The sequence below is a fragment of the Takifugu flavidus genome, chromosome 3, assembly GCF_003711565.1.
Source record: "Takifugu flavidus isolate HTHZ2018 chromosome 3, ASM371156v2, whole genome shotgun sequence".
Classification (NCBI taxonomy): Eukaryota; Metazoa; Chordata; class Actinopteri; order Tetraodontiformes; family Tetraodontidae; genus Takifugu; species Takifugu flavidus.
In genome coordinates, this window is record NC_079522.1 from 8,506,383 (window position 1) to 8,530,589 (window position 24,207).

General features: G+C 39.7%; 4 protein-coding genes and 1 long non-coding RNA gene across 8 annotated transcripts in view; 1 reads left to right on the forward strand and 4 right to left on the reverse strand.

Annotated features, from left to right (window-relative positions):
* The window catches only part of rnaseka (ribonuclease, RNase K a), a 2,048-nt gene extending 874 nt beyond the window's left edge, over nt 1-1,174 (reverse strand). The window contains exons 1-3 of the mRNA XM_057027873.1: nt 965-1,174; nt 497-579; nt 114-240 (exon numbers count right to left, since the gene is read on the reverse strand). Of these exons, the coding sequence (XP_056883853.1) occupies nt 114-240; nt 497-579; nt 965-1,039 (285 nt within the window). The 5' untranslated portion in view covers nt 1,040-1,174. The remainder of the gene's footprint in view (nt 1-113; nt 241-496; nt 580-964) is intronic.
* Nucleotides 1,175-1,899: 725 nt separating this feature from the next.
* Nucleotides 1,900-6,270, forward strand: LOC130522954 (chromatin complexes subunit BAP18-like). Of its 2 annotated transcripts, none has more exons than XM_057027869.1 (5): nt 1,900-2,232; nt 2,555-2,649; nt 3,003-3,235; nt 4,291-4,398; nt 5,221-6,270. In XM_057027869.1, the coding sequence occupies exons 1-5, from the start codon at nt 2,212-2,214 to the stop codon at nt 5,283-5,285; spliced, it is 522 nt and encodes a 173-aa protein (XP_056883849.1). In that variant the 5' UTR covers nt 1,900-2,211; the 3' UTR covers nt 5,286-6,270. The 2 variants fall into 2 exon arrangements, with proteins under 2 accessions (XP_056883849.1, XP_056883850.1); XM_057027870.1 differs by having other exon boundaries at nt 3,018-3,235.
* Nucleotides 6,271-6,307: 37 nt separating this feature from the next.
* Nucleotides 6,308-12,064, reverse strand: LOC130522957 (uncharacterized). Its single transcript, XR_008949744.1, has 2 exons — nt 11,956-12,064; nt 6,308-8,056 (listed from the first exon to the last, which is right to left on the reverse strand). It is a non-coding gene; the product is annotated as an uncharacterized LOC130522957 (long non-coding RNA).
* Nucleotides 12,065-13,030: 966 nt separating this feature from the next.
* Nucleotides 13,031-16,731, reverse strand: si:dkey-6n21.13 (P2Y purinoceptor 3). Of its 3 annotated transcripts, XM_057028163.1 has the most exons (3): nt 16,396-16,731; nt 14,360-15,132; nt 13,031-14,152 (listed from the first exon to the last, which is right to left on the reverse strand). In XM_057028163.1, exons 2-3 carry the CDS (start codon nt 15,008-15,010, stop codon nt 13,658-13,660), a joined length of 1,146 nt encoding a protein of 381 aa, XP_056884143.1. In that variant the 5' UTR covers nt 15,011-15,132; nt 16,396-16,731; the 3' UTR covers nt 13,031-13,657. The 3 variants fall into 3 exon arrangements, with proteins under 3 accessions (XP_056884143.1, XP_056884142.1, XP_056884141.1); XM_057028162.1 differs by having other exon boundaries at nt 13,031-15,132; nt 16,407-16,728; XM_057028161.1 differs by having other exon boundaries at nt 13,031-15,132; nt 16,396-16,728.
* Nucleotides 16,732-18,173: 1,442 nt separating this feature from the next.
* Nucleotides 18,174-23,355, reverse strand: si:dkey-6n21.12 (schwannomin-interacting protein 1). The gene is made up of 7 exons (XM_057027090.1): nt 23,067-23,355; nt 21,793-22,043; nt 21,153-21,283; nt 20,307-20,409; nt 20,075-20,200; nt 19,664-19,781; nt 18,174-19,260 (listed from the first exon to the last, which is right to left on the reverse strand). The coding sequence occupies exons 2-7, from the start codon at nt 22,039-22,041 to the stop codon at nt 19,160-19,162; spliced, it is 828 nt and encodes a 275-aa protein (XP_056883070.1). The 5' UTR covers nt 22,042-22,043; nt 23,067-23,355; the 3' UTR covers nt 18,174-19,159.
* Between the last annotated feature and the right edge of the window lie 852 nt (nt 23,356-24,207).

Below are 24,207 nucleotides of genomic sequence, written 5' to 3' on the forward strand. Positions count from 1 at the left end.
ATTTTTGAATGAGATAGCCTTGCAACATTTGATCTTAATTAATCCTTGTCTGTTAATGTTGTCACGTCTTTTTTTTAACAGTCAACAAAACAAAGGCCTGATTCTTTGCCCACCTTGCGTTTGTTCAGCTTCATCTGACAGAAGGAGAAGAGGCCGACCAGGACGTAGATACCAGCCGCTATGAAGCAGTTATAGCCGATGCTGTTGTACAGGCCGTAGATTCTATGAGGAGGGTTTGAACTAAGAAAAGAAAAAGTAGCATCACGTTCCAAAAAAGGTAGATAAGTAGAGATGATGAAAGTGGTGAAATTCTAAAGAAACACCAATAATGGAAGACAGTTTAAGGTTGCTGATATGTATGAAAAGAGAGCCATGTTGTTGAAAAAAAAAACTTGTTTCTTCAGCTTCCATGACCAAGATTTGGTTTTTAAACAGGGAAGAACTGTCTCTTAATCCTACATAATGTGTATAGTACTTCAGGCAAAGAAGGCCTTACTCTTGGTGGATATCATCTTCAGTCAATGGAACATCTTCAATCAGAACTGCTGAATGTGTGGTGAAGAAAATCCCCAACAAAGCCTGATCAATAAAAGGACTTAGTTTAGATACATACTCTTACTTTTTAATTCCTACTAAAAAAATAAATTAATTTGAATAAATCAGCTTCAAGTTGCCGGTTTCAGAACATAATAACAAGGACAATGTCTGTCAAAAAGTTCCAAAAGGATCAATGATGTGAATGTAAAAATCAGTTAAACCAAAGCGGAAGTCAGCGGGTCAAGTCATATGGTTACTACTCTAACCCTAAAATATACTAAAACATACTCTAACCCATGCACGTTTTGGAAAGAAATGATTAAAAATTGTTATAATTCAAAGGTTCAGAGACAGTTACTATCCACGTTATTAACCTTTGGCATTATTTTGGAAGCTACTTGTTAGGAGACGTTAGATTGACACTTACCAACATTACAACCCCCCACATACTCAAAACCAATCCACAGGCGGCAAGTTTTGGTCCACAAATTAGACCCCGCATTATTGTGATTTCCTATATAAAAACGGGAAAAAATGAATAACGGAGCAATGATTCGAACTTCAGCAGCAAGTTCGCTCATATGTTTGGATCAGGTGACTGGACGCAATACCGGAAGTTCCCGAAATGTCAGTAAAGATGGTTTAAAGAAAATGAATTTAAATTTCAGTATAAATTAAAAATTGCAAAATGTTTATATGAATGTGACAAGTTAAAGAAAATGTTAGGGCACAGGTTCATATCGGGAATCACTGAAGTTTATCAAAGTTTTAAAATAGACACTAACATGCTTCAAAACTATCAGGTGACCACTTGTCACAGTCACGTGTCTCTTCTCTCATTGGTTCGCTTGATGCTGTCTTCAGGAACGTAGGGGAAAAATGGGTCGAACGCCAGAGACAAGGAGTTTCCTCTTATGTTTGTTCTTCTGTCTCCATTTAAATTTAATCGTGAAGACGTGTACACTTCCTCAAAGTGGAAAGCTTGAGAAAATGAAACAAAAACACCCAAATAAAAAAAGTCTCCATCTCCACTCATGAAACCTAAACCTTTTGATTTTTTTAAATAACATGTTCGTTTCAGGACATATAAAACATGATCCAATATGAAAGATGTAAAATTGCCCATTTTCAATATTTTATTGTATTTATTAAATTTTTATGGCATGCACTGTAAAAATGGATGTAAAGTAATGGTATTATATTAAACTGGCCCTTCTAAGGGAAGCCTGACTAATGAATTGCAGTATTCTGAGACGTAATATTTATGGTACTACAACTACTTAAAATGAATGAAGAAATAACTATGACAAAGTTTATGGATGACCAAAAGTACATTTCCTTATATACTGTGAGTTTCTAGAAGGAGAGGGAAAATTACGACAAGGCCGTGAACGCAGCATTGGCCATTCGTTGGAATTGTATCCTGTTGTATTTGTTCTTAGCGACTCATGTAATTTAGATAAATGTAATATTTAATTTGCATTATGCATAGGTCTGTGTGAAGTTGACGACTTCCCTGGAGCTGTAGAAGAGATCCACCCTGTGTTTGATTTTTAGTTCAAGAGCACCAAATGCTACCGTGCTACTCTGTTAGCATCTTGCTCGCAACTGTCCTGCGCGCTTCTCTAAAGCCGTCGTTGGTCTCAACAGTCCAGTTCTGCAAAGATCAGGAAAATGACCTCAGCTTCCACTAAAGTAGGTACACGTACAAGCAGAATATGGGATTTCGCCAGGGTGAACTCAGGGGAACCTTGCTTCATGTACATTTCCTAGCCATTATTGAAAACAATAACTATGGTGTACAATCCACGGCATGTAACAGGCATCTGGTTAACACTATATAAAGTGATGGCATACTTAAATTTCATCAATTAAACCAGATTAAGTGGAAATTGTGATGGCATACCATAGTTATTTTAGACAGCTCGTCACCAGCTTGCTAACGATGGCTGAATATATAATAATGAGTCCGTTTCATTCATAGAAACCTTTTATTGAGGGTAGCTGTGCTCCACAGGTCGGTGAGATCTTCTCCGCAGCTGGAGCCGCTTTCACAAAGCTGGGAGAGCTGACCATGCAACTTCACCCAGTGTCAGATTCCAGTCCTGCAGGGTAAACACACACACACACACACACACACACATAAAGGCATTATCTTAGATCGTTGTGGAAAGTGAAATTCCACATCCTTTGAAACCGAGACGAGACTTTAATTGAGATGAAAGAATTTCTTTGATCATGGGCAAATTAACTTCTATTATCTTGTGAGAAAGCTTCTACTGAAACTGATTTCATAAATATCAATCCTAATTATTTTATCCATTATATTTGCTGGAAAAATAGTTCTTTTGGCTTATGATTGGTGGCCTGTAGACAATAAAGTTTCTTAATCTGTGAGATATTTCTAATTTCTTTATAATTCAGATCCTGCTCTTGCCCTGATTGAAACATTAAAGCCAGTTTAGTTTCCACCCTCCTAGTAATCAACCAAAAAGTGCAACCAAGAGGAAGCTGCATGAAGATGGTCCCCCTCTGGCTTCATCTGAAGGGTCAAAGAAGGTTGGGAAGAAAACTGCTGTCACTGTGGCGAAGCATGGCCCTCCAGCTATCACTGTGCCATCAACCCAGGTCTCTAGGTCCTCCGAACTGCAGAGTTCATCATCTAACCAGCCGTCCATGAAGAAGCAGAAAAGTAGTGGTGAGTCAGAAAGATGTAACATCCTGACACTATTCTGTTGGGAAAGTTCAAATTCTCATCAATGGTTGTTGCTCCTTGTTGAAAACAACCATATTCAACAGTTTATTAACCAAACGGGAATTATTAGCGAACACCTTGTCTTGTTTTTGGGGTACATGTTCCCCAAAACATACACCATACACTACTGTGTTTTGAAGTATCTTTAAAAGCATTAAAGACCCTTTCACACCATGAGTGGTAAATAGGAAAGCAACATGAATGGCAGCATGGAGGCTAGTGCTGCTTTTCCCTATTTGATGTTCCAGATTCTCTTTCAAAGCAAACCAAACGCAGACTCACCGATTATTGAACGCTGCTTGAATGGAGACGGAGGAAGGTTTTGGCTGAGCTGGCAGATATTGGCGGCGTAGTGGCGGTTGCATCCTGTCATCACCAGAAAAGGGCCAATCCAGTTGTTGTGTTCTCACTGCTGCCGATGGGAGCCGGAGCCAATTAAGTCCGGGTGCATTACAGGATCCATGGACCCGGGAGTGAACTCTTTCCCACCAACTAAAATGGGCCTTTCGGTGTCATCGGCCTTCGAGGTCATAACGTATGTGAGCTCATAAGAAGTTCCCCGGAACATTTAAGCAAGACGAAAATGGGAAATCCAAATCGTGGATTACAAGAAGCTCTCTCACCTGGAAATCTTCCTAATGTTGCATAGACAAAAAAAGGGGGGAAATCACAATGCCAAAGTCAAATGTAATGGTTTTGCTCAGTTGCTGGGCAACCTGTTTCGATAACGTAGGGCCACTGGCGCCCATGTGAAAATTAGTGGAGCTAATAAAAACCCAGCGTTAATCCTGATAGAGACTGACTGGTCAAACAACTCTAAATGCAGATTTCGTTCTTTTCATTTTGTCCTCAAATGCTGAGAGTACACAGGTCAGACAGGTCGTGGGTCAATGTGAAAGGGGCTTAATGAGTTCTTAATCATCTCGGGTAAAAATTGACATTAAGTACCTCTAATTCAGACCTCTAACTAGCGATTATTTTTAATGTCTGTTGCATAGATGTTACCCTCAGTGCTCTAAACGACTCAGACGTCAACAGTGATCTTGTGGACATCGACGAACTGGGTGAAGGATCCAACTCCAAAAACCTCAATAACTTTGATCAAGGTAAATTCATATCAACTAAAAGAAACACTTGAGATCGGTCCTGCTCAAGGTTTCTTCCTGTTCAAAGTGGGGTTTGTCCTGTCACTATTACATGTTTGGGTCAAGCCTGGCTTATAATCCTCCTGTGTAGCTTATGGAGGGTTTGCGTCCTCATCTACAAACCATCTACAAACTGCTGAGAATTGTAGTTATGCAGAGAGGGACCACAGACCCTACACAGACCCGGGGTTCCCCAAACTACATAATTACTGGTTGTCGCTTCTCTGACTTTACTTCTTATTGTGTCGCAACTTTTTTGTTTTGGCCAAAGTGATCGAAATTTGTTCACTATCCATTTAAAGTAGACAAAGACTCCTGGTCATATAGCCTATAGGCCCAGTTGAGCTAAATGGAAAACCTTGTGTGTTACTCTTATTTCTTATTAATGTGGTGTTGTGTTTGCTAACTGTTTTCTAACTGAATCGATAGTGACTGAATATAAATGTATAAGTAATAAATGTTGCCCCTCTTTGCTCATTCGGATCTACCAATAGGCCACGCAGAAACATCATGAGCCCTACAGGCTCGGGGTCTCTGTAAAACACCTAGAGACAATTTTGATTATAACAAATGCTGCTGTATAATAAAGTTAAATGTAATTGCAGAAGTGCTGGTATATGTATAGAAGGGTCACCATGACCCATTGAAACATTGACCTTATGTTTACATTAGGTTACATATGTTGTGGTTTAGAAAGATCACTTCCGGGACTGTTTAGCCTGCTTCAGCAGCAGCTCATCCCCACAGGTTAAAGGTCGTGTCGTGTTTGTCATGTCCTCACAGATAACCTGAACCTGGACTCCAGCCTCATCATGAATCCCAGCGAACTGCCTCTGCTGTCTCGTTAACACGAATAAATGATCAATGTATGGGATGTGACTCTTAAAAAAGAACATTTTGACACTAGTTTGTTGTGTTGGCATGACAACCTCATTTAATGCATTCGTTTCTGATCTCACCAGTGTATAGACAGTTAAATTGACATTGTTTTACTTTGCCTCTTCCTTCCCCCAGACTGCATTGGCCTGTGGGTAATTTAGTAAATACCAAGCTAACCCAGTTCTTACTACTTTTGCAGCTTGATATTTTGGGTCTAAACATGGTTTAAAGTACCTAATTGTAGGCCTTAACAAAAAAACAGGGGTCTGTTGATTTTGGTGGTACAGATTTGGCGTAAGCCGGCCGTCCACTGACACCGTGATTACGTTTGTTTTGTCTTTCCTAAGATAGCTTTTGCACCATGTTAGTGGCAGCAGAGAAGTGCATCTGCAGAGATCGCACACATCTGTATTGCTGTATTTGCCTCCTCGTAATAAAAGGGCATTTTTTTCGGTCTGAATAATTTCATGTTCATGTTCTGTTTTTACATTTGATAAATGATGGAAATAGGACTGTAGGCAACCTAAAAGGTCTTGTTTATATTAGGAAGTAGACATTTTAAAACTGATGCATCAGTGGAACGATGTGTTTGTTTTATGGGAACACAGATCAGTAATCCATACAAATTACACAGAATATGGATGTTGAAGTGCTATATTGTGATGTTTATGCCCTTATAAAATGTCTATACAAACTAATAACTACAGTTGTAGTGACTAGTGTGACATATTTGGTTAATACGACATATTTACCAGTCAGCACTGGCATTGTATCATATTTTTGTATAAATGTATCTATACCACTGAAGACTACATTGTCTTTATGAGTAAATATTAAAACATGTAAGTTTGTAGATCTGATATTTGAATGTTCTTGTGTTATTTTTTTGTACTTTCTAAAGAAGAGTACCAGTAAATCATGTCACACTGTAATAAAACTGATTTGTGTACTGAACCTTTGTGATGTTTGTAGAAAAAAACAAATCCACACATTTGGGATTGGCATTCTATTTTTAATCCACTTCACTTTATTATTTATTAATATATTTTATTTTTTTTCCCTCTTTATTTTTTGTTTTCTTGCCTCAAGCCAAACCTGTTAGATCCATCTACACTTCACAAGACATAAAACACCAAAGGTTTTCAGTGATTTTATTATTACACCTGAATTTAAAGTACATACCTGTTGGATGAAAATGTAGAAAACTAAATGTATAAGAATACAGGAAATCATAATCTACTCATTTGCACAGTGGTGTCTAAAACAGCCTGTGTGCATCTGTGTGAGTGACGGGAGCAGCACAGATCACACTGGCAACCCAGAGGACAGATACCAGTAATGATGTGCTGCTACGGTCCATCACACTGCCTTCAACAAATGTGCACTTCACTTGCGTATTTTCTGAAGTTTCTTAACTATTCACTACTGTGAAATGATCAAAATCCAATATTGGCAGTCAACATCTGACACACAAAACAACTTATACATACATATTAAAAATGTGCATTTGAGATTCATGTTATGCTAAGAAATGAGTAATTATTACACCAGATGTGGATATAAACCATATTAAAGTAGGTTTAATTCACTCTGGTCAGAAATTAAATATTGTTGCCTCCAAAGATAAAATATGTAAAAATTCAGCTAGCTAACTTTTATTCAGATCATTATCTATAAAATACCTAAATACTTGAGGTGAATTAGTTATTGAACATTTTAAATGCTGCTTAACCGTGGCGACTTAAATAAAGCCAAATGTGGTTAATAAAAATTCTGTAAAAATCAAGACCTTTGCCATTGATGTTACTTATGACATCTGACAATCATTTTATATCTTGGCTTGGTTTAAATGTTTTCGTTTTGTGGATTTATAGCAGCAACATGTTTAATTCTTGCTTGTTATGGGTGAAATAAATGCCAGAACAGTATCATTGGAGTCACTCTGTGCTAACACACTGATAGACAAACAGGCAGAAGATTGTTTAAGGAGGCAGATAAGAGTGCACGACATGCACGTGTGACGTTGTGAGGACTCCCAGGGCTCACAGTGGCAGCACATTATGATTTGGAGTGATTCTGTACAAATCTGCAAAACATGATGTGCTGCTAGAGTGGACCCCGGATGCACATGGTCGCATGTTTACGACCCGGTAGCACAGGTGCTGTCAGATCTGGATGAAAAACACCTCAATTGGACACTGGGACATATAAGTTAATTCATTTGTCATCTCATAAAGAAAAAAAACTCTATAGCTTATACCTGAAACAGGTCTCATTCATATAAAAGCATCTGGAAATAAGCTTATCACCAAAGAAATGGCAGCTCATTGGGAAAAATTAAGAAGATAAACATCTTGTGTTGAAGATGACGCATTTGGGTTTGGATCATTTTGTGTATGAGTGTGTCATGAGTAAAACTCAAGCTGACAAAATGGAGGAAGAGGAAGGAAATGGAGGTGAGGCATGAACAGAGACAGAGTTCAGCTGCTCTAATAAATTCTAATAGGATACAATTTTTACAGGATTTATTTTTGTAATTTTAAAAACACATTTTTACCACACTGGAAAGTTGGTCATTTCTCTACATTTGCTGTGGTCACACGTGGGGGGGAAAAAAGCCATCAGTGGGCATTTTCAAAAAATGCTAAAGAAAAGCCCAAAATAGGGGTTTACAAATGAGTTTTATGTTCGATAAAGGCGAGGTGGGATCAGCTGAGCAGCATTTTCACACACGAGAACCCTGGTGAGGAGAGACGGAGTTAAGGGGAGGGGTCATGTGCTGCTGATGTGGCTCAGAGGACACGATCAAGAATAACGAGCAAACAATCTTTACATGAATCCTGTAAATAAAAAGAAAGCTCCAAACAGGTCATGCTCCAAGGATCAGATTCATAATATTCTGTAATATTATTAAAGTTCATATTTAGTGCATATTTTACACAATAGATCTGATTACATTAGAGTGATTATTGCAGGGTGTATATGTATGTTTACTATATAGATAACTGACTGAACAATGCTTAAAAATTCCGTTAATTATGTATTAAAGTAACATGTAATTAATTCAACATTATTACGTCTTTAAAGAGAACTTCAACAAAGTGACTACCATCAGATTTCAGTTAAAAGTTTCAGGATTCCAATAATGTAAACATATTCAGCACATGTGGTCTAAACCCATCCAAAGTTAGATGTGATCTGGTTTCCGGTTCAGCCTAATAATTATTGGTGATGAATTTTCAACGCGTACGTTAAGCATGTGTTGTTCTTTTTACTGTCTGATCTGCGAGTAGCTGGAATGGACCTCAGAGAGAGAGGGGGGGGGGGGGGGGGGCAGAGGCGGGAATCACAGCATCCCGGCCGACGCCTCTGGACCTGCTCGCAGAAAACCAAAACCACTGGAGCTACAGCTGATCGGGGAAAAAAAATATAATAATCATAAATAACTAAATAAAGGGAGGAGAAATCGTTACAGTTGCATCAGACGCTGAAAGACACATTTAGAGAGAGGGGAAAAAAACATGAAACAGAGAAGGACCCACAGGAAGGGGAGAGGGTGGAAAAAAAGCACAGTTGGAGGGAAAGAAAAAGAGAGAGAGAGGGAGAGAGAGAGAGAAGCACGAAGCTCTACGGCCTCCTGCTCTGTCTCCATTCACAGAAACTGAGGCCATGTGAAAAACTTCAGGAGGAAAAAAGCCCAAAAAAAGAAAAGCTTGACTTACCGTCTGTTGCTGGGATCAGAAAACCAGAAGGGTGAGGAGGGGGGTGTATTAACTTATCCTAACCACTAACCGAGAACCTAAGCGGTGGTGATAACGTCTTAGTTCGTGTGGATGCTGTCAGAATTTGACAAAAATACAACCCCCCCCCCCCCAAAAAAAAAAAACAGAAAACGAAATGACAACAGCTTTTCAAATTTGTACAGAGGCGAGGCAGGAAAACACACAAGCTCGAAAACACACATGTACATAAAAAATATATAATAAAAAAAAGGCCTCTATGGCACTCTGGTTGCTCCTGCTTCTGTCCCTATGAGAAGGGGGGGGGTAGTCGGGGTGGGGGAGGAAAGTGGTGGTCGGTGGGGGGGGGGTCTCAAAAATGGTGCCTCTAAAAAAGCCTGAGTGTACCCCATCATCCTTGACTGCTTTACCTCTGAGTTATGTGAGTGCTCCCCAGCCGTCCTCAGTGGTGGCTGCTGCCTCGCTGGAGCCTCGGCTGCAAACACTGCCACAGCCAGGAGGCTCGCAGGCACAAAAACCTACAGGGCTGCAGCCTTTTTCCCTGACCCTCACTTTCTACAATACAAATCGACATTTTCGGGGCGGCCAAAAAATCTGCAAAAAATTCGGCTGGCCCTGGCGGGTGTGTGAGGTGCTGGTGTGGAATCTGGGGGCCGCCGGAACTGGCGTCCCCGAGTAAAAAATTAATTTGTGAGTGGTGAGGGGCCGCCGCGCTGCGCTCGGTGCTGAGCTGTACGCCTGCCAAGCTGCTCGCCTGGCTCACAGAGAGGGAGGAGAGAGAATGGAGAAAGTGTGGTGCAGAGAGGAAGCGCTCTGCGCTCCCGAGCAATGTCGAAGGTGCAAAATACGGAAAAAAAACTCTGAGACAAGAGCAAAAGCGGGATGAAAGTGGGAATCAGCTTTAACCCCCTCCCTGCAGGAGCATGAAGCATGAAGCAGAGGGGGTATCTGTAGGGCGCGTGTCATTCAGCTACATGTATGATCTTAAGTCTCATGACAGCCGGGTGCTGTATTTGCTCTTGTAGATTTCCAGTTATTTGATGATGAGCCGTGAGGACGGCCCCCAGTCTGCTGAAAGTGCTGCTCTCAATCTACACTACTTTACCAAGAAGACCACAAGGCCCTGCCCAGGGTCCACCCCCTTCATTTAATGTGCACATCAAAAAAAGAAAAGAGAAAAGAGAAAAAAAAAACAATGTTCTGCTTCGACTCTGCTTGGAATATCAAGAACCACCAGCAAAAGACACCCGACAACTGTATCTTTAGTGTTGTTTCATGTACAAGCCGCACAACGACAGGCCACAACGTATGATCTTATTTAGTTGATTTTAACTGGTATTTAACCATAAGACACCCTTATTAGGCCTCTAAACACAGCCTAAGACTACACAACTACTACTTATTAACACTGTTGATGTCAAAGCGGGTTATGTCACTTTTTAAACATGATTGTTGTTTGTTCTTTCATTTCTGCTGGACGGCATTCTGAAAAATAAGATAGCTTTAGCTTTTGTTACAACTGTGGGCAGAATTTTCAGACACACTTCGGGGTTAGTGTTAGTTAGTGATTGTTTAAGGAACGTGTTGAGCAAAATATGGCAATATTAGAAGAGTAAAAGTTTTTTTTAGGCATTTTACATATTCTTTAAAGTAATGAAAGATAAAGTAGTCATTTATGTAAAAATAGAATTATTGATTTATTATTTTAAGGGCAAATTAGATATGATAACAGATTGGAATTATGAGATGAGACAGTTCTTCAGAGTAAATGAGTTATGATTGTCTGAGTCTCTCTTAAAATATTTTGAATCATATTATGGACTCTAACAGATTTGTGAATAAACCTTAAATCATTTTCATGACTGCTATAGCAACAGATTTATTTATTTTTTATAAATTTGGGGGGGTCTTAAATTCATCTTGTCTACAATGTTGCCTTTGTGCCACTTTCAGTTCTTTTCTTGAGAACAGAAATCAACCAATAGCGAACAGAAGAAAAGATGTAATTTGCTTTAATGTGAGCATTTGCTTCGAAATTCATCTGCATTTTACCTATACGGTGACCAGCTCCTATACTGATATTTTCAAATAAGAAAAAACAAACAGGCTGGTGGATTATTACACGTAATTAACTCCTAATTCGCCTGCTTAAACGAACACTTCTTTGCTGTTTGTAAATATTTTCTTCGTAGGGCCCGTATTGTTTTGTTTTAAATTTCGTTTCAACATTGGCACGGAGCCAAATCCGACCGACGATCACCTAAAATGCCAAAATATATAACCCGGCGAGAGCCAAAAGGCCAATTCAACACGTTTATTGTTTTATATCGACACTGTCAGCAGGTTGTTAAGTGATAATTAGTTGGTGTCCCGGGGGTCCAGAAATGAGCCGAGGGCGAAGCCGAGGCTTCTCTGGATTTCGACTACGAATCAGTAAGTCGATCAAAATCCGTAAAGGTGATTAAGATTCGATTTTCTAAGACGGAAATCGTATTTTTTAAATATTTGCGGCGTTTTCTTTCGCATGTTTAGGCGAGGTAGAGCTGAGTAGGCTGTGGTATACGGGGAGGGGGCTGTGTCTGGGGGAGTGTCCTCCCTAACCTCTCTATTATCTTTTAAAAATCTTTTGTGAGCAATATATGTATATATATTTTACAAGATCTCATGTTAGGCGTAGCTGCTGGGTTGTATCATTATTAAGTGGATCGCCGTCACCGCGTAAGAAAGTTGCAGAAAATTCTGGCGATTTTCCTTTGTAATACTGAAGTTACACATCAGATGCAAAATTCTCTTTTCCCCATATTACACAAACATTTCTATGACAACATGTACATAGTGTCCCTCTGGGAAAAAAAAGAAACCGAAAAATAACCATATTTATTTGTAGGTTTCGTCTTACCTTGCATAGAGAAAACGTCCGAAAGAGAAATTGTACAATCCATATTTACAGTATAAATGGTAAATGTAAAAAGTGGTGTCTAAATGCATTTTCAGCCAGGCTCTCATTCTGCGTCAGTGGAGAATTTGAAAGTGGCGCCAAGCGCCGAGCTCCTCCGCTCCTCACGGAGTCGACGCGCAAAAAAAAAAACAAAAAAAAAAAAAAGGAAATCGAACTTTTGACGGCACTTGTCCGTTATCAAAACGTGTCTTCTGACCAGTGCAATCCGTTTCCGCCGTTACTTATTATTTATATTGCTTCGCTGATTTTTATTTATTTTTTTACTTTTAATTATAACTGTCTGAGACTTTGCTCGGCCGCGGTGCAGGACGGGAAATTGAGCGAGGCGGTTGGATTTTGAATTTCGAATTGCTCTGAGAAATATGAGGACAGTGTCTCCCCCTAGAGGTGTGTGTGTTTGTGTGTGCGTGTGTGTTTGTGTGCGTGCGTGTGTGTGGGTGTTTTTACATTTTGCTATGAGCATTTTGCAGAAAAACAGAAAACGCACACGATTTCTCTTAATCTTCCCTCAACACGCCACAATGAAAGAGAAAAAAGTATTTTTGAACAGTCTCCCATCTTTTCGTGTCTCAATGTTTCTTTTTGGTGTCACGTTGTAATTCAGAAATATAATAGCATTAGCTCAGAAGCTACTAAAGAAAGGTGAAAGCAAATAATAAATTAAGTAATCAAACATTTTATTCTATATGCAATCCAGTCTACTACTAGTAGTGTGTGTGTGTGTTTTTTCTAGACTAGATGTATAAATAAATAATTCATCGGACATTCTAACACTATATTCTAACATTACATCCTAGAATACATTAATGCAGCGATAATACCTTCTGTTTGTTTGTGTGGCATCACAATTCACATGGGTGACATTATAGAACATGGTTCATGATCCAAACCTGAAGAAAAAATGTACCTCTTTTTGCAGAGTCCTAACAGCAAAAATATGTTGTTTCAAAATAATATACGCGAATAAGGTCAATTTGGGAGGGGTCAGGCATAAATCATCTTCTGAAGCAGCAAGTTGGGTGAAAGATTTTAGGACACTACTTTCATTCATAAATTTCATTCATAAACAGTTGAAAATACAGTTATACAGTGTTTCATTTACACTGATAAGGCACCTCGACAGCCAACACATGCCTATGCAATGGATAGATACATTCTGGGCTGGATCAACTGATATCCTTCAATTAAATAATCAATCAATACTAATGCTAACACATAGCTGGAATACATGCACAACAAGATAAAACAATGACAATTTCCAACAATGGTCCTGGCAAAGAAGTTCAAGAAGGTAAAAGTAAGTTGAAATGCAGCTTTTTAAGAGTTTACCATGCAGTGTCTCTTGTTTTAGATTTGTTAGCTAGCTATCCAGAAAGCCTCTATTAAAAGGTATTCACAACTTTTTTGCATCTTTTTGTTAACAACAGTAAACTCACACCTGAGCAAGTAGAAAAAGCTACATTTTTCACCTCATGCTAAATTGTTTGAATATTTTATTATAATTAGATTTATAATGGGATATATTTATAATTACAATTTATTATAGGGTCAAATTATCATGACCTTTGGCCTGATTTAATAGTAAAATGTTTAAAGACAGTGATCTAAGAGTATGTATTACTTTAGATTCTGCAGGGACTTGTCATTCAGCTATGTATATTCTTCCTCTCTCCACATCCTCAACTTTCCCCATCATTTTCAGAGGCAACAAAAGCCCGTGGTGCTGCTGCACGTTGGTGTTTACTGGCGGACAGCACTGGGTTCCTCCCTTGTCTTTAGTCAGGAAGTAAAGCAGAGCGTTGAGCCACGCGTTGAATGACGCTAAAGGCCGTGTGATCTTGTAGCACATGGAGACCGTGGTCATTGTGTGACAGGGGACTCCCTTGGCCACTTTGAGCAGGAGGAAAATGGTTCGAGTGACATGAAAGGGAAAAAAGCAGAGGGCAAAGAGAAGGGTGATGGTGATGATCGTTTTGATGGATTTGCGTCTTCGACTGGCGTAAGGGGAGTGAGCACCAAGGAAAATGGAGGTCCCCTCATCCCTTCTTAGTGGTGCTAGCCCGTCATTGTTCCCTTTCCTTCCTCTTCTGTCAGTCCTGTCGCACCTTTTTCCCCTCGGAATTCTATAGGAGGAAGGCTGAGAATGCAGAGTTCGGAATATGGTCAGGACGACGTGAGAGTAACACCAGGCGATTATTGAGAAGGGCACAAAAAAGCCCAGCAAATGGAGTGTGATGCCATAGGGAATGTAGTCGGGGAACTCTTTATCGATGGCGTCGTCCCAACAGTTTTGGTACTCCTCAACAACTCTTCCTAAGTTGAAATAGCTGACATTATCGCTCACCATTAATGCCTCATGGCTTTGATTGTCCAGGCTCCTGGAGCTGTCGTTAATCTGCGTAATTCTTGACACGTAACCAGTCTGGGCAAACCGAAAAATTGGGCAAGTCAATGCAAATACCACAATCCACACCACGACGCAGGTGCACTTTACAGCCTTTTTGGTCTCCAGGGTGATGACTCTCATTGGGTGACAGATGCCGAGGTATCTGTGCACGGAGATGCACGTGAGGAAGAAGATGGAGCAGTAGAGGTTGAAATAGAAAAGAAAGCGCACAAGGCGGCACATGAAGTCCCCAAACACCCAGCAGTCACGCATTATGTAGCTTGCCACAAGGAAGGGCAAGGACAAACCGTACATGAAGTCTGTAGTGGCCAGGTTGACCATGTAGATCAGCGAAGCGTTCCAGCGCTTAGTTCGACAGACAGAGCGGTAGAGGATGACAGAGTTCAAAGAGATGCTGAAGATGAACGTGAACGAGTAGCAGATGGGGAGGAAGATGTACTTGTAGGACTCATCTATGCTGCAAGAAGGAGGCTGGTGGGTGCCGGAGGGAGGAGGCGAGAAGGTGCCAGCAAACTCTTGGAGTATGGTGACGCCGACATGAGGAGGGTCACCTCCAGATGACATTGTTGGCAGGAAGGTGGTTTTCATGTGAAGGAGCTCCTGAACAAGGCTGAAACATGCATGTTGGTTTGTGCTTTGTCTGTCATTTTTGTACTATAACAGTCAGAGGCAATTAAGAACAGTCCATGATTTCAGATGAGGAGGTCAACCTAAAAACAAAAACAAACAATTGGACACAATAAGCACAAATTAATGAGTAAATCTTTAAAAAATGGGACGAAAGAGAACAATAAAAATAATAATTGCTAAGTATTCAATTATCAATTTTTCTTACCTAGAGACAAACACTTTTTATGCATTTCAAGCAGAAACCTCAAATCTCAAATTCCTACCGGCTTCATCAGGTCATTTTAGTTTCTTAATATCCTAATTAGTTCAGAGTTCCAATGGCTGCTGGGGCAGCTGTTTCCAAATCAGTATAATGCACATTTGAATGAGGAGTTATTGGTCTAATTTTGCAGTTAAGACAATTATGAGATTCTACATTTCTTTCATAAGCACATATGAGATGAAGTGCACTTCCTCTGTCTCTGACCACTGACCGTAGCCTTGCACAATCTGTTTGGCTTTCAGGTGTCTGCTGCTGATTCGTAGCGCTTGTTTGTCTTCCTGTGTACAAGGGTACGCTGCTGATTCAGTTCTTCTCACCCCATTAACTCGGCAATAAGTAACCACACTTCCCCTTGGTGTCTTCATGTACCCCAGGTCTTTACAGCAGTTTATGCTAGCATCATTTTTTGTTTTTTTTGTTCATAAAAGCTCTGGCAACATTAAGACTCAACAAGAATATCAACCCACATGTTGAACATTATTGTGTGTTTATGTTCCCTAAGTCATCCATCTTATGTCATCACATATTTGAACCTCCTGGAGTTCAAATATCAACCAAAACTGATTCTAAAACCGGCAATGTGAAAATTAAAAACTCTAACTTAAATGGAAAGAGTTTTACTAAATATCATTTTCCCCCTTAAACCCACAATTCAAGGTCAAACATTTATCATTACTTTCCTATATCAGCCCCTCTTAATGATATAAACAGCTGTATTTATTTTAATAAAGATGGTGACACTGGATCAGAACTGACAATGACCAAAATCCAAATTCTAAACTCTTAAATCCAGGATTTCAGTCAGTTTCTACTAAGAGTGACCCAAAGACGTGTGTCAGTTTTTAATTTACACTAATCTTTTATCCTAAACTCGGCACAGATCAATTGAAACATTTGAACAGAGCTACCTGATGTGGAATCTTTGCATTTAGTCTCATCCTGAATGTATTGAGTCTTAACCACAGAAGAAAAAAAACTTGTTAAATTTTCAAATTGTATTTGATCATAACTAAAAATAACTACAATAATGTCAACAGAGACATTAAGAGCTAAACACTTGTGTAAAGGGAACCGCACCAACCTCATAAATACCTGCATCACTGCAATCTGCTACTGGACGGAGAGCTTTCCTGTGCAAAGAAGGATTTTAGTCCATATGGCTGCTGGTGAGTCATGTCTGAAGAACACCGAAGCCGGTGATGAGAGCAGCTATAGGTCAGAGAAATTACACAAAAGCTTCCCTGTTTTTCTTTTTCCTTCAAATGAGACAAACACCACCTGAAGTGGTGAAAGGGTACGGACGGAGGGTTGGCTGCTGACCTTGACAGTAGAAATACTTTCTACTGCTTCTGTGGACTGTCTGATCTGTTTCTATGGTAATCCGGTCCCTCCCACTGTTCCTCGGTGTCATCCGATTCTCCTTCTGGGCTTCATATTAGTGTTTGTGTGTATGCATGTTAGAGAGAGTGAGTGAGAGAGCGAGAAAGAGAGGGAGAAGCTTTGGGATTAAAAATAACTTAAATGCAAAGTACTTACAGCGTTTATTCAATTGTATTGTATAATATCAAATGATTTGATATTGTAGCCACTTTTGGGTGTGTGAATGGACTTTCTGACACTTTCTGGGCTGCATCTTGGGCCAAACACACTGTTGAATTCATGAAAAGCTCTGCACAGCTGACAAGCTCAGCAGCCCAGGACAAAACAGGACAATTGTCTCACACCCTGCAAAAGAGGAGTTTGATGCTCAATGAATATGAATGAAACTCAGCAACACTGGTTTTAACTTGTGCCACAGACACACACAAATTAGGGGCCCCTCAGCGTTTTAGATTGGAAACAAGAATGAAGACCTCTACAGACCAATTCCGGTTATTTCACAGTTCAACAGATATCATTCACCAGTTCAATAGCCAGTTCTCCCATCCATCCACATAAAGGTTCCAGTCTGTCAGAAACTAAAAATTGCATCATTCATTTGGCAAGAACACTCCTTTTCAAATGTATACAAAATTGATTTTTTTATTTACATCACCTCCTTAGGCGCAGATAACAGTTTGTAATCTTGCTGGCCTTGTTGTTTTGGGTGTCTTTTTGACAGACCATGATGGAATCCACTAATTACCTCTTCGATAAGTTGGTCTCCTTCCAAATATTAGTCTTATAGAGAGATCGGAGTTGTCTTCGTTTAATGGAGGTAGTTTAACAAAAATAACTAATGGTTAACCAATACCAGTCGTATAGTATACACAGTATATAAGCATGAGCAGTACAATGTTATAGAACATAAGTTTGCCTTATGATCAAAGCAGGTTGGATCAAAGGTAAAAGTCTGTCCGTAATCTGGAACATCACCAAAATTTAATGAGCTCTCCTTGACCCATTATCAACATTTCCTGAAACTTTCATTAAAACAATACTTTTTGAGTTATTTTGCTAACAGAAAAACAAATGCCAACTGTCACAAAACCTCCTTGGCAGAGGTAAATATCTCATAATCAGCAACATTGCTCATTTAGGCCAGTGGTGGCCAACACTTTACAATGCTGGTTGTATAATAAACTGGTTAAGCACCAGAAGGTTTATAGAAAAACCAGTCTGATTAGTCTTCCCGTCCTTCCCCTTTACCACAGCTCCCATTCAAATCCCCCTTTACCAAACTGGCAATGATTCCCCCATCGGAGCCTGGTTCTGCTCATGGTTTACTCCTGTTAAAAGGGGTTTTTTCGTGCTCTGAGTTGAGGCTCCTGGTAAAGTGTAAAAATGCTATAAAGCTGAAATGAATGTCTGTGCGTGTTCGGGTAACCTAAAACCTGCCCCCATACTTCAAGTTGAGAAAGACACAGATGAACAAGAATGTTAAAGAATTGGGATTTATTTTTTCTCACTAAACCATTCATTGTTTTTACAAAATGTTTTGTGCAGTCATCCATTGGCAAAAAATGCAAACATGTCCTGTTTGATCACTCTGTTTTGTTTTTCTATGCTTAGATTGAAAGGAAAAGACATATGTAGAGTACATAATTCAGTTAAACATTTGTTTTAATAACTCCTTAAAAAAAGAAATCTTCCCTTATTAAACCAAATAACAGAAACGTGTTGGACATCAGGTTATGGTAAATCTGCAGACACGTCTGGGGGAATAAAAAGCAAATAAGGACATAAATCTAAAAAAGGATAATGAGATATGTGTTCAGATTTCAAAATTAGCAGCTTTTTTCTGTAAACCAAGTTAGAATAAATGTTGATTTATTTTTTAGTCATGTATCTTAATCACTGCTCACGCTGGTCCACCGAATGTCTGATATTAAAATATGTAAAATGCATCCACTGGATGGATAAACATGCGGTGCCAAAGTTTATGGACGGAATCATCCAGTAAACAGGAATGTTACAGCTTTACGCCGAGAACGTGCAAATCGCATCACTAACACCAAAATTGACCCGTGAACGCGCACTCTGATCAGTTCATCTTTAGTGGAACGGACAAAAAGTAGTCCCGGATAAGCAAAATTAGCATCTTCCAGTCCAATTAAACTGTCTCTTAACCATTTACAAGTGTCTCTATGCATATTTTCTTTTAAATGTGACCACCCAGAAATTTATTTTGCTTTTTTCCAAGGCCATGTTAAAGTCTCACCAATTGATATATAAATACTGAACAGACGACGAATGTGAGAGGTGAGACCATTCTCTGACTCACAGTGGGAAAAAAAAAGATCAGCCTCGCCTCAATGAACGGATTTCTCTACACGGCTTCAAGCTCCCTGCAGAAGCCGACCAACACAACACTTAGCAAGTTTAGACAATTGAACGCAAACGTCCTTACAGGGACGGTTCCTGTATCAGAGTGATGTCAGATCCTGAATTTCCAGCAGCATCGCGTCCTGCTCGGTCCTCAGCTGATCTCGGACCTGCAGAAGTCCGACAAGCTCCGAGCTCAGTTCTAATGTGAAGAAACAGCAGATTAAAGCTGCGGTTAAACATCAGATTGGTGCATTGTGACAGACCCCAGAAAAAATTATATTAGTGACATACAAATTAGGGGTCAGCTGAAATGCTTTTGATATTTTTACAGTAAAAGTTCAAACTTTTGTCCAATGATTTGTCTCTTTACATTTTGTAAATGATTATTGACAATGTAAAGAGAGAATAATCTGATCATCTGTTTGCTAATGTGTTCAAATCTGACAGTTGTCGCCTTCATTTACATTTACCATGAGCTAATCTCCCAACAGCAGGTGGCGCTCTATAGTCGATGAGCAGATCCCATGAACATTTTAATTGGCCAAAATTACTGTTATTAGGAGGTCTTAAAGTCTTTTATGACGTCATTGGTTGCTACACACCTTGTATGGCTTGGCTGAGAGAAGTGCAGACAGCATTTAGGTCTTTAATGGTGTAGTTCTGCAGATCACTGCGCTCCAAATGTCGCCTCTGGACAACCGGATCGCTACAGGTTGCAGCCTGAAAGGAAGAGAGTTGTGATCAGATGCCAGCCTCTCTGGCAGCAGATCACCTTACCATGATCACCACCATCACATGTGGAAATATCTGGCCTGTCAAAATTAACCCAATGACAACAGGGACCCTTCATCATTTGAATTATGCACATGTACAACCTGTTGAGCTAAGGTTCTGCGCTAGTCAGAGCTTCTAGTTCTGCTGCGTCCACACAGCTTCTGTCCATAGGTGGTAACCAAGGGGGAGACTGGGGGGGTCCACTCTGACAAAAGAGTGTTGCATCATTAGATTCTCACCAGGGTTCTGTTGTCTGTCCTCATTCGAGCCCGTAGATTCTTCAGTGTGTTCTTCAAGCCCCCGAATTTGGAATTCTGTGTTTTGGCCGGAGGTTGAGGGTTCTGCTGGACCTGAACGGTACCTTTCTTCATCAGCGTCGATGACCAGAAACACAAGGAGAAACGGGCCAATATATGAGAACCAGGTTCAGCTCAGCCAGTAAAACCATTTTCAGGAGCCTCTGTTCTTTACTTGTGTGTTTTTGGGTTCCTTCTTGCCGACCTCTGGTTCCTCCTCATCTTCACTCTCGCTGTTGTTGATGAAGCAGAGCTGGAGATTCATTTGTGTCTGCAGGCTGGAAAATGGACACATAGTTGCTGTTTGCCATTTTCAGAACAGTATCAAAGTAAACAAATCAGTTTCTTGAATACAGTGCCACTGATTTTAAAATAAAGATAAGATAAAATAAAATGAAACAGTGTTAAGTTTAGTATGCAGCATTAGGTTTTTCAGGTAGATTTATTTAAAAAGATTTAACTACTGTATTTCCTGGACCTTCAGCGGGGTGGCACGTTAGATGTCATGGTGATGAAGCCAAAGAGGCCAGACTCACATATCTGAGTGTTTTAGCAAACATTTCTCAACCGCCGGTTAGACTAGAGTCCTGCATTGATACAAGGATATGGATCCTTTAGCTAAAGCCCCGTCAATCACAGCCTGGAGCCTTCTTGTGGGTGACGCTACAAGCTTAACACACCTACATTTGGGAATCGCCTGCCGATTTTGTCCTGAGGTCTTAAACCGCTGCGATATTTTCAATTTCCCTTTTTAATCTTATTTTTAATCAATTCTGGGATATTGATAACAGACTAATGAAAGAATATACGAATATATATATTTTAATATAACATGAGGCTGCAACTAAACTAAACAGGAAAAAAGTAAATGGCCAGAAAAAAAGTTTCACTGCACCATATTAAATATAGTGTAAAAATGAATCCTTTAATAAAGGAGTGAGACTCCCAGAGAGAGGTCGCCAGGCTATACTGCTAATCGCGTTGGCATTTACATGAAAGGATCGGCAGAAAAGTACCGTACCGGGAGGTGAGTGTGAGCACGTGGCTGTTGCAGGCGTCTTCCGCATCATCCCATCTGTCTGCTCGTCTCCCTCGCTCTTCTGCGCACAGCAGAGGAGATCGGCCTCGCTCCAACGATACGCCACAGTGGAGCTAATCAAAACAAACGTACACAAATCTGCAGTTCAGCATAAATGGTCTATAACAGACGGATTTTACTGTGTTTGAGGCAGGAAGTACTTTCAAGGCAGCTGTTAATCATCAATAAGCATGAAACAATATCGTAACCATCCATAAATATTTCTCAAATGTCATTTACACAACATGCAGAAATTACTTTTATAGCAAACGAATGCTGTGTTTTGTTCTCAACTTAACAAATAAAAAGGCAGTTGTCCTTCGTGGATTTTTCATATCTGATATTTGTCCCACGGGCCGGAGAGGCCCATCAGGTGGGCCATTTCTGGCCCAAGGGCCGTAAGTTGCAGACCCCTGATTTGATGTATTAAGCAAGAGAAAATGTAGAAATAATAAGTGAATTGTGATGAGGATTAAAGAGAGCAGCAAGAGAGAGGGCTTTCAAAAAGAGGGACTTCAAATGTACAAAAAATGAAAGATTTCAGAGCATTTCATCCTCCCTCTGCTAAACTATAACCTCTGACCTTTGCCTTCTGCTCCTTCTTTAGCTCTTCTTGCTTCTCCAACTCGGCGATGCGCAAACTCAGTGCTTCCCAGTGCATGATGGGAAAGCTGAGGTTGTCCTCATCGTAACCCTCCTGCCAAACCAGTGCTGCGACCTCTGAGCTTTCATCATCTTCCTCGTCGTTAGTATCGCTCCTCCTGCCGTCCTCGGCCTCATTACTGTCCTTTTCCTCTCGGTCCTGCCTCCATTTCTCCTTCACACCCTCCATTTCTGCACAGTAGCGATAGAGAAAAGTTAAAAACTACAACATGGCACTGTATTTGGTGTAAAAAGAAAAAAAACAATATAAAAGATACAAATTATATGCAAACTGGGTGGGAAATAACTTTTAATTGACTAAAATTGTAACTGTAACCCAACTATATACTCAAGAAGACTGTGGGCTGTAATTGTTACCAAAAGTGCTCATAAAGGGTCCAAATGCTACTTTGACTGTTACTGGAATCATTTGCTAAAGTGAGACACTAACTCATCTCACACTTGCTCTATTAATCTGCCCCTGACCAACAGAAGACAGTGTTCTTTTGCTTGTACAGGCAGAACTAAAAAGGACACTCAAGGATCACTTACCACCATTTAGGGAATGTAAATACTGGTATTGAAAGGGTAAATCTATGCTAACGCTACCTGTATTCATTTATTTAGTTCTGAAAACACTAGACCACAATGGTAAATTTAAAGCCATAATATATATTAAATGATTGGGAGTTGCTTGGAAGGGCATCATAATTTATAGCAGTACAGGTTTGTCCAGGACCAAGAATTACTGACAGAACCTCAATAATAACATTAGCAATAATAATAACAACAATGTACACTTACTGTTATTTGTTTTGTTTCTAATTTATCACACAAATGCCATTAAAGTTTGTTACTGTACACTTTATAACTGTACAAATATCGTTTTCACCCTGAAATCTAGTTTTAATATCCTTCTGCCCCCACAGTGATTACAAAATAAAACGCACACGTGAGGAAAGGACCAAATTCTAACCAAAACTTTTTAAAAGTTTGTAAGGACAACTATTCATCTCAACAACAGTCTCCTTTTATTCATTTACAGACGGTAAAACATGTTTTTGCGGGTCGGGATCCTTCCTTGGAATGTTGCTTTTCCCTGGTTTTGAAATCGTCTCTCAGGATTCCAGGAAAAGCCCAAATCTTCCCAAAAAATGACGGAACAAGTGTGAAATGTAACAAAGCAAATTGTAATTGAATCAAATAAGGACTTACCTGGTTCTGTGAGTTAGGCCAAAGAGGACGCGGAGATTTTTGTTATTCTTCCAGCTCCTCCTTGTTATCGTCCTCTCTTCTTTTCCATCAGGAGTTTCTACTTGAATAACGAGGGAAACGGCAGCAAACGTCTGCTTCTGCTCGGTTTTAAAACCTTCTCCGCCAGAACCTTCTCACATTTTGGTATTTCCACACATTTTTTTAAACTGACTTCAGCTCCTCACAAACTAACAAAAGACGCAACTTAAGGAATTTCACACAGGAAAAAGTTGGCAAGAAAAGAGGAACTTTTGTTCACGTACTTCCTGTTGGTGCCACCAAAATAAAAGCATTTATTGTTGGGGAGGGAGAGCAGAAGATAGTCAGCTTGACTAAACCGAAAGAACCATTTTATTCTTTTGAAAAAGCTGTAACACTGAAATATAAACTACAAACATCTTAAACAAGAAAAAAAGTTCACGTATAGTAATATAAAACGAAACTTCAGTTTTAGTCCATTAAACGTGAGCGTGGAGCCTCTTAAGAAAATAGAATTCCAGCTAAAATAAGGAAACATAAATTAATTAATGAATAAATAATAGATCCAACAGGGCCATTTATTAATTAGGACGGTTCCAGGGCTGTGGGGACGTTGGAAGATTGGGGGAAATACGGCGGTTCAGTAAGGTTGGATTAGTACATCACTTCCGTTTTGAGTGGATTTAAAGTAATAATAGCATGTTATGAGAGCTCGTGACACACGCAGCTCTTACCATCTGGAACGTTAATGGACAGACAGACAGACAGACAGACGAGTACTGATTACTAGAACATAAATAACTCGTGCACTCATTTTACGTGTAGTGATATAAACCGACCAGTGGGGGGAGCCAGAGTCAAGTAAAAAGATACTCATTTTCCCACAGCAGAGGAGCTTTTCCCCCCTTTTATTGCCAGTTTAAGTTACTCTTCTCAACTCTAATTCAGTTACCCCCTTTTTCATGTGCAGGATTTTGGTTCTAATATAATTTGACATTTAAAGGAAAACATCGGACTGCTTCCATGTCATTTAAAAAAAAAACTATATCATTATGTTCCACCTGAGCAGATTAGAATAGGCTTTTGAAAGATGAATCAACTGATATTATTGTAAATCGATTAG

Coding starts and splice junctions, on each gene's coding strand:
- LOC130522954 (XM_057027869.1), top strand. CDS start 2,212: ATGACCTCAGCTTCCACTAAA. Junction 2,650..3,002: donor TCAGATTCCAGTCCTGCAGG/GTAAACACACAC, acceptor AAGCCAGTTTAG/TTTCCACCCTCCTAGTAATC. Junction 3,236..4,290: donor GAAGAAGCAGAAAAGTAGTG/GTGAGTCAGAAA, acceptor TCTGTTGCATAG/ATGTTACCCTCAGTGCTCTA.
- si:dkey-6n21.12 (XM_057027090.1), bottom strand. CDS start 22,041: ATGGAGGGTGTGAAGGAGAAATGGAGGCAGGACCGAGAGGAAAAGGAC. Junction 20,410..21,152: donor GTGCTCACACTCACCTCCCG/GTACGGTACTTT, acceptor TCCATTTTCCAG/CCTGCAGACACAAATGAATC. Junction 19,782..20,074: donor GGACAGACAACAGAACCCTG/GTGAGAATCTAA, acceptor TCTTCCTTTCAG/GCTGCAACCTGTAGCGATCC.
- si:dkey-6n21.13 (XM_057028162.1), bottom strand. CDS start 15,010: ATGAAAACCACCTTCCTGCCAACAATGTCATCTGGAGGTGACCCTCCT.